This window comes from Lacerta agilis, chromosome 8, assembly GCF_009819535.1.
Source record: "Lacerta agilis isolate rLacAgi1 chromosome 8, rLacAgi1.pri, whole genome shotgun sequence".
Classification (NCBI taxonomy): domain Eukaryota; kingdom Metazoa; phylum Chordata; class Lepidosauria; order Squamata; family Lacertidae; genus Lacerta; species Lacerta agilis.
In genome coordinates, this window is record NC_046319.1 from 67,634,100 (window position 1) to 67,643,713 (window position 9,614).

Consider the following 9,614-nt stretch of genomic DNA (forward strand, 5'->3'; position numbering starts at 1 on the left):
AATTAATGCTTATTTTGCAGGTTAACCTCATCTTCACAGGTACGCAGGCGCTGCTATGTCAAGGCCACTGTTGAAGGGCAGGAAAGGAATTTCCCTGCATTGGCAGGTTTCGCCTTTCCCGTAGCAACTTGTCACAACTTTGGTGGTTTCAGGCCTCGTGCGGAATCCTTTAGTCATCTTCCTAAATGGGGGGGGGCGGCATGAGGCAGTGACTCCACGCCCCCAGTGTGGCGGCAATAACAGGGTTCCCTGTTAAATGGGTATTGGGGGAGGCTTTGGCCATATGCTGAGAGGTTGTCATTGCTCTCCCCCACCAGTGGCGGCAAATGGGGGGTGGGCTCTCTGCTTGAACATATGTTCTCCAGAGCCAGCCCAATCCCCGCACATTCTGGATAACCCTGACGTTGCCCAGATCCCTGGCTGGGGGCTTGGTAGAAAAACGCCCAATGCCTGAGCCAAGGTCTCCCTACATCTGAATCTTAATAAAGTCGTGGCCAATTTTAATCCCATAGCACATTGTCTTGTGTCATTATTCTGCTCAGGGGTCGCCTGGGGTTTGGGGGACTCCGCCTGTCCACGCAAAAGGCAAAGAGACAATACCCAAGACTTCTTTCAAGAGCCTTTATTTTGCAATCTGAGGACAGGAGGGATAATAGGTTGTATTCCTCAGAGGTGTTAAGCCAAAGCCATTGTCTCCCGCAGCCAGTTAATGTAGTTGCAGACCTTGACAAAGACGCTGGGGGTTTCTACCTCAGAGCATTTTTCGAAGCCCCAGGATGTGATGCCTTGCAGTGCGTTATCGCAGACGAGGGGTGAGCCAGGGTCTCCCTGCGGAGGCAATGAAGAAATGCTGTTATGGAGTAAAAAAAATCCATCAATTCCAAGGTGCCAGTACTGGGATATAAAGCCTGGGACCTGCAGCGACTAAAGGATTGCCTCACCTCTCATTTCAGGAGTGGAGGCCAGATCTTAATCTCATCACCCATGATCCTAGGAAATCCTGGGAACTGTAGTTTGTTAAGATTGCTGGAAACGGTTGGTTTTTGAGGGGGAAACTACAGTTTCCAGGATTCTTTGGTGAAAGCCATGTGTTTTAAAAGTATTTTTGTGTAAACAGCCCTGGGTTCCATGCTTCCTGTTGTCAGCCATGTGCAAGTAAGTATCAAAGATTCTAGGAATAAACCAGGAGACATTATGGCCGGGAGAGGGTGGTAGGAATGGCCATGCTCACCTGGCAGGAATCAGATCCACCCATCTTGACAGTGGCACATAGCATGTGCCCCAAGTGGATAGCGGGATAGACAGCCAAACATTCCTGGTCAGTCAGAGTGGTGATATTTCCGCAGTAGAGGATGTCTGGTTCGTACTCTAATGGGGCTGAGATGGGGTAAGTGATAGAGGAATGGATGAAGTAGGTATTTAACATGCTACAAGAAAATCTCACTCTCTAATTATTTGCTGGATTCCCCACCCCCGCCAACACACTTTTGCCTTTTCTCATGGGGCCGATTCACACAGAGTTTGTGGTGGGTTCCTAGGTGTAAGAAGGCATTGTTTCCCTCTCCAAACCCATGCTAGTCGCATGCAGTGCTGTTTCCATTCAACTGCAATGCAGCTTGCAACAAAACACACACAACGTTATTCGTCTCAGTGTTCACTGCAGCAGAATTTCATGGAATAAACTACACAGGCTCAAATCCAACTAAGTTTCACTCAGAGCAGACCCCTTGAAATCAATGGTCCTTCGTCATATCCCTTAAATTCAGTGGGTCTCCTCTGAGCAGAACTAGCATTGGAGACAATCCATAATTAATCACATATTTATCACAGTATTCCACACCATTCATTTCAATGCAAAGGAAACACAATGCAAATGTGAGGGGGAAGTACAGTGATACCTCTGGTTACGTACTTACCATATATACCCGAGTATAAGCCGACCTGAATATAAACCGAGGCACCTAATTTTCCTACAAAAACCTGGGAAAGCTTATTGACTCGAGTATAAGCCGGTTCACCTTTGCCGCTGTGGAGGAGGAGGAGGAACGAGCAGCCCGAAAGCAGCCCTTTGGGCTGCTCCTTCCTCTTCTTCCTTTGCCAAGTTTGCATTTATGCGAGCAGTTCAGGAATGAAACAAGCTGCCTGGGGAGAGTAAAGAACCGCCGTTCTTGTACGCTTCTTAAGGAATGGTTGACTGGGGAGAGTGGGTGGCGGCACGAGCGGAGAGAAAGGGCTTCTTTCTCGCTGCCCCCACCGCCCACCTCACTCAAGTATAAGCCGAGGGCAGCTTTTTCAGCACAAAAAATGTGCTGAAAAACTAGGCTTATACTCAAGTATATATGGTAATTTGTTCCGCAGGTCCGTTCTTAACCTGAAACTGTTCTTAACCTGAAGCACCACTTTAGCTAATGGGGCCTCCCGCTGCCGCTGCGCCGCCAGAGCACGATTTCTGTTCTTATCCTGAAGCAAAGTTCTTAACCTGAAGCGTTATTTCTGGGTTAGCGGAGTCTGTAACCTGAAGCGTATGTAACCCGAGGTACCACTGTAATCAATTGTGTGTCATTTGTGGACTGAAAACAACTACAGCAGCAAGTACCGATTGTATTTGCTGGATTGAGTTTTGGGCTGAATGTGGGGTGACTCAGCAAACATTGGCCATTTCTGCTCCCATTTCCATTTCCATTTGAATTCTCTGACATCTGTAGACCTCAAGCTAAATGCCTTCAGTCACTGTCACTACTGCACATTTTCATGACCTTCTGCTCTGGGCCCAATGGAAGACTCCTGTACACTCTTTCTCAGCCTGCTGGGGAATGTTAGGGTGTTAATCCTTACAGAAAACCTAACCTATAGCTGCTGTTTATAGATGCTTGGTGGATTTTGGCGAGATAGAAGTTGAGGAACTTAGAGAAGCGAGGAACAGGGAATTATAAGACATTATACAGCCTAAACAATGGGAAATTGCTATAGGATCTGCACGAAATATTTCCTTGGACCTGAAAATTGAGATTGATGAGGCAAGAATGAATATTTCGAGGATAAGAGGGCACTGTTTAATGTAGGAGGTGTAAAGCTGGGAATTTCTATTTGATGCATATGGAGTGGGTTTGTACAGTGGTATATATTCCTTTTGGTCCGAAGTTGTTAGTCACATCAATTTAGTATTGGCATAATCCTCGATATTTGTGGGTGTTCATGTACTTTCAAACTGTATCCCTGTTGTATGGGGATTAATAGTAGTACAACAAGTGGGGTTTTCGTGAGCCCTTATGGTGACTTATAAACCTATATTTGAAACCTGGAAGGATACATACCCACTGTCTATTGCACAACGGTCTGAGTACCCTCACTGTCCTGGCTGCATGTGACCATATTGCATACAGGCTTCAGCAGTGCTATTTTTCTAGAAAAAGAGGTGCCGGAACTCAACATGAACACCTCCCTCTTTCTCTTATAATCGCAATGGCACCCACCTGAGAGGTGCCAAAACCAAGTTTCGGCAAGTTCCCCCTGAAAAAAGCCCTGGGCAACAGTATTGTGTGGCTACCTATCAGGACATCTGGAGGGCTTATATTAAATTATATATTTAATTTAAGATACATATATTGATGCTTACTGTGTCCACAATGTGAACTGATCATGGTCTAGTATTATTTGTATAATAATAATAATAATAATAATAATAATAATAATATCTCTCTTTCTTCTTTAATTTTATTCGACTTTTTCTCTTTTTCTGTTCCTTGTTAAGTTTTCGAATAAAAAATGGATAGGCAGGGTGAACAGTGGAACTTGGAAGATAAGAAAGTGCAGTGATAGAGGCTTCTCCCACTTCATCAGTAATGGGGATTCAACCCTACCCCAATTTTAGTACACATTTTTTTTTCCTAATGAGCACATTTTGCATGCAATTTTGCCAAATGTACACATTTTTTACAAAATAAACTGCCATTATGCAATGCATTTTTGTGTGCTATTTTCCCCAATATCTGCATTTTCATGCAGACTTTCTGCTAATATACACATTTTTGCACCCTTTACTCGGCTGAAGAACCATATTGCAAAATTCAGAGAACTGCCAATTTCGAAAGACTGCCGTGTTTTGGTTTGTGTACTGTTTCAGAAAATCTGAATCGGGTAGATCCGCCTTTAAAAGCAAATTGAGTCAGAGTTCTCCCCCATCCCTGTCCACATCCTAGGTTCCTTCCAGCTCCCCACCCCCACCCCCACTACCTTGCCGCAGAATGGTGGTGCCCCATCCAGCGAGGACACAGTAGCTGCCAGGATCAACACAGTTTCTGGGCAAGGCAAGTGGCCGGACGCTGTCGGTCACCCTGATGGGGGTCAGGAGTTTGACCAACATGATGTCGTTATCCTTGTTGAAGCTGTTGTAAAAGGGGTGCCGGATTGCCTTGATTCCGATCTTCAGCTGCTCTGTCCCTTCAAAGCTCATCAGGCTGTTTTCTCCGAGACTCACATAGAAGAAACTGTGGCACAAGGAGCAGATGTAAAAGACAAAGAGGCACCCAAAGGCATTGCAGCAGGTATGTGGCCCTCCAGGTCTCTCTCTCTGGCCCTTTGGAGTCTCCCTAGACCACACCCTCTCTCCAGTCACACCCATCTTCCCAGGCCATTCCCCCTCACCAGCCCTGCTTTGTACCCTCTTGAGTGCTTATGTATATTCCCAACATGGACACTGTCGTCACGCCCGCTAGTGCTTTTTTATTTTATTTGTTTTAACCTGTACGATTTTACTTCCAATTGTTTTAACTGTATCTGTTGTATTCTCTGCATAATCGTGTCAGGCTACTGCCTGGTCTTTTACTATGTGCTATGGCCATAGGGCTAATGCAATAAATTGATTGATTGATTGATTGATTGATTGATTGGCATGGCTAGAATGTGTCCTGAATGCTGATAATGCTTTTGGCTTGCCTGGATGATGAAGGACAGTTTGTCTTCAGCGTCCGTATATATAAAAACTCCATTTCTCAGACCACTTTTGCCTCTTATCTCACCAGGGCCAGCACTTACCCATGCACTGCTTGAGGCGAAACAGGAAGTCCTGCCCTGCTGCTGCTGCTGCCTCCACCACCACCAAAATACCATGCCTGCTGCTGCTGCTGCTGCTGCTGCTGCTGCCACCTTCACTGTACATTCTGCCACCTCCACCATTAGCAGAGAAGCAGCACAGGCATCGGTGCCAATTTCGGGCGAGATTTCAGGGTGAGATCTTGGACTTTGCACACCCCACAATATATTGGGAGATTTTGGCCAAGATCTCACCAGAAATTGCCCCAAGATTTCTCCTGAAATCAGTGCTGATTCTGGCACTTCTCCACTGCTGGTGGAGGTGGTGGCAGCCTCACCCCACCAAATGACTGTGCTGCTCCTAGGTCTCACCCACCACTGACATGTGGCCTTTGGATGATTGCCCAGAAAGGAATGTGGCCCTCAGGCTGAAAATCACTACCCATCCTTATTTTAGAGCACAAGGCTACCCTCGCTGCATTTGGTTTAGATATATCTATTCCTTTCCCCAGGATTAAAGTCTGCCTCTAAACATGCCACGAATTTGTCTGATGCCCTTTTAAGGCCATCTAAGTGGCCACTCTGGATTTCGCCTTTGGCAGCCTTCTCCAAGCTGGTGCCCTCCATATGTTGTTGGGCTACAACTTCAATCAACCCCAGATAGGGATGTTGGAAGAACACACACACACTTCCCATTTGAGCAAAACGTTTGGGGAAAGCTGACGTGGCTGTTTGCCATTGGAAAATTGTGTAAGAGCTAAGTTGAGCCAGAGGACAGCAAGCTGGAATCTCCCAAGTTGTTTGTGATTAATGACAAGTCAAGGCAAACAACTTCTTGGCACGCCAATAAAAATTTTCCCCAAAGGGCTTCATGGCACTTCAAAGGGCATTCTGAAGCAGGGTGGCCAAATTTGCTCCCCATCCTGCTCCTGCACACCTTTAAACAGCAGCCTGGCATAAAGGCATTGAGCAGGAGAAGCTTTTTCTAGCATAGTGATGCACAAGGGGAGGGCCAGAGCTCAATGGAGAAGCATTGGCTTCGCATGCAGATGGTCCCAGGTTCAATCCATGGCATCTCCAGGTAGGGATGGGAGAAATTTGCTGCTGAAACCCTGGAGAGCTGCTGCCAGTCAGTGTAGACAATAGTGAACTAGGTGGGCCAATAGTGCGACTCCTTACTGGGCATCCCAAGATTGACTCAATGCCTGGGGTATTCAGGGGGGAAACAAGGTTCTATCAAGAGCAGCCACCAATGCAAACCCACTGAAGACTGGCAAGCACCTCACCTCTGAATGGCACAAATGGGGATCCCCAAGAGTATCATTTGCTCTCCAGGGTGACCTCTTCTCAAAAAAGCTTGACAACTTTGGCTGGGTAAAAAGCCCTGGGTCTAACCTTCGTAGACTTGGTTGCATTCCAGCCACACAAAAGCCAATAGATGCACTCCTCTCCCCATCCTTCATCCAGGCAAGCAAGAGGCAACATCACAGTTCAAGGACACATTCCAGCCAGGCAAAGGCATGCAAGGAGGCTGTGGAGCAGGGCTGGTGAGGGGTGTGTCCTTGGCACAGGGGGTGTGGCCTACCCTTCCCTCTCTCAACTAGGGCAGTTCTGAATCTCTGAATAGCAGAATTTCTCAGGCTCTCCTTAATTCTCGAGACCAGGTTCAATACCTGCCAAGGTCCCCTTCTTTACTGACGGCCCCATCTGCACTATACATTTGAAGCTCAGTGATACCGCTTGAAACAGCCATTGCTTCCCCCCAAAGAATCCTGGGGAACCTCGCTCCTTGAGGGTGCTGAGAGCTGGTAAGGTAAAGGTAAAGGGACCCCTGACTGTTAGGTCCAGTCGCGGATGACTCTGGGGTTGCAACGCTCATCTCACTTCACTGGCCGAGAGAGCCAGCGTACAGCTTCCGGGTCATGTGGCCAGCATGACTAAGCTGCTTTCTGGTGAACCAGAGCAGCGCACGGAAACGCCGTTTACCTTCCCGCCGGAGCAGTACCTTTTTATCTACTTGCACTGTGTGCTTTCAAACTGTTAGGCTGGCAGGAGCAGGGACCGAGCAACGGGAGCTCACCCCATCGCGGGGATTTGAACTGCCAACCTTCTGATCAGAAAGCCCTAGACTCTGTGGTTTAACCCACAGCGCCACCCACGCTGACAGGAGGTCCCTACTCCCCCGAGAGAGCTGCAATTCCCGGAGTGGGTGAACAGTTGCCCAGTTTCTTTGGAGGGAGCTATAACCAGGGCTGTCCAGCCCATGGTGCTCGGTAAGGCAGCCGCCTCAGGCAGCAGGTTTGGGACAGCTGAGAAGGAAGGCAGATCTGGGCCCATGAGGAGCATGGTGGTCACTGCCTCCGGCGCTTGTCACCTGCTGCCACTGACTCCTCTTCCTTCTCCACCAGTAGTGACAATGACTCATCCATCCCTGCCTCTTCTTCCACCACTGCCCACCCCCCAACTGGCCTCCTTTTCAGCCTTCTTTTTTCTCCCTTGCCACCTTCAGCATACTGGGCCACCTCAGGTGGTGGAGGCAGTGGCAGCAGAGTGGAGGAGTCATTGTCATTAGTGGCAGTGGCAGGGGAGCATGGTGGTGGTGGTGGTGGTGGTGGAGGAGGAGGAGGAGGAGGAGGAGGAGGCTGTTTTCTGTTTTGCTTCAGGCAGCAAAACGTCCTGGTTCAGCCCTGGCTATGACGGTGCAAAGTGGTAAGATGCAGCTTTGACTGTGTAGCGCAGGCAGAGCCATAGTTCCACAATAACAGGCCTCCAGGTTGTCCTTTGCGATGAATGCAGCCCCTGCCTCCCAGTCACACATACCGATTTGTGAAGCACTGAGCAGCGGTGACCAGCCACTGGCTGTCGATCAGAGTCCCCGTGCAGTGGAACTTCCAGCCATCAAACAGTGCTGCTGTCCAGGGCTGGGAGTTTTTGTTGCAGTGGAAACCCCTGAGCATGCCGGGTCCGCTCTGTGCAGCCACTATAATAGTTTTTAAAAATGGACAGGGGTGTCACAGCAAAGGGCTGGGGACGGAGGAAAGCAAACAATGTTCTTCTAGCTCTGCTGCAGCAAGGAATGGTCGCATCTACACACCCATCCACCCTCCCAGCTGAGCGGAGAACACTGGTGAGGGCAAACGCAACACTGCTCCACCAACCTCAGCCAACCCTGCCTGCCTGCCTTCTTATTTGCTCCAAATCCAGGGTCTAGCACTGCCTGGCTTGCTTCAGTGTTGCCCTGTATAACTCAGCAGGGGGAGGATGGAGTCAAAACTAGAATTAATTGGCTCTGTTTGTCGTTGGCTCTAGCGCCACCCACTGTTGGTCTTCCTGCCTTCTATCCCACCAGTCCCAAAAGCGATACTGATCAAAAATGGTACTCATTTGTCCAGGTCGGCACCAGTGGGTTGGCACTGTTCGGCACTTGCTAAGAGCAACTCGCCAGGAAGAGAGCAGGCATTGCCAATCTTTAGAGGCCCCTAGGCCCTGTTGCTTAAGAATACAGGAAGCGGCCTTATGCTTGGGAATGAATCTGGGACCTTCTGCATGCAAAGCAGATGTTCTGCTGTTGAGCTATGGCTCATCCCCAAAGGAGCAGAGATACGGGAAGCTGTCTTACACAGACCATTAGTCCGTCTAGCTCAGTACCATCTCTACACTAACTGACAGCATTTCTCCAAGATTTCCAACAAGGTTCTCTCCCAATGCTACCTGAAGATGCCAGGGATTGAACTTGGGACCTTTTGATTGCAAAGCTGATGCTCTACCACTAAGGTACAGCCCCTCTCCTCTTTGCTCCCCCTACCTGTTCATCTGCCCTCTCTGAATGCACAAGCCGAGAAGCATGCATTGACTGTCTTGAATTCCTTTTGGCTGTATATAGTTTTCAAAAATAAATGAACAAGCATATCTGCTCTTCAAGTCTGACTCCCAAATGCATGATCTCACCTGCTGTGACCAGAAGTACAGCCATCGCTAGAAGCTCCATGCCTATCATCAGAACAGGCAGCAAGAGTAGGCTGTTGGGTCAACAGGCACTGGAAATTTTCTGAAGGATTGAAGGAGAACTGTCATTGCCAGCTTGGGAACAAGGCTGTACAAAAGGGGTGGCCAATGTAGTGCCCTCTAGATGCCCTCCTCCACCTGACCTCCGGTCATCCATTTTTGCTGCTGCACATCAGGACAGGGAGGGTTGAGGTCAGCATGGTTCAAAGGCACCAGTGGGAATGCCAAATTAGCCCCACTGGTGCATTTTCGCTGTGCTGAACTCACCAGTGCCTTGCATTAAGCGACAACACATAGTATACATAATCAAATGAAAGAAATAAATAAAAGTTAAAAAATTGTCCAGTAGCACCTTAGAGACCAACTAAGTTTGTTATTGGTATGAGCTTTCATGTGCATGCACACTTCTTCAGATACACTGAAACAAAAGTCACCATACCCTTATATATAGTGGGAGGGTGGGGTGGGGTTTTTCTCAGAAGGGTAGTGGGAGATGGGTGATTGACTCAATGGGTATGGTAAACCTGTTGACGACTGTTAACGACTGCAATTAGTCCTACAGGAAAAAGCAAGGGATA

At 48.3% G+C, this 9,614-nt stretch overlaps 1 protein-coding gene across 1 annotated transcript; it reads right to left on the reverse strand.

Moving 5' to 3' along the window:
* Positions 1 to 675: 675 nt before the first annotated feature.
* LOC117051975 (kallikrein-11-like) lies at positions 676 to 7,988 on the reverse strand. The gene is made up of 4 exons (XM_033158703.1): positions 7,852 to 7,988; positions 4,234 to 4,487; positions 1,232 to 1,377; positions 676 to 828 (listed from the first exon to the last, which is right to left on the reverse strand). The coding sequence occupies exons 1-4, from the start codon at positions 7,986 to 7,988 to the stop codon at positions 676 to 678; spliced, it is 690 nt and encodes a 229-aa protein (XP_033014594.1).
* Positions 7,989 to 9,614: the final 1,626 nt, after the last annotated feature.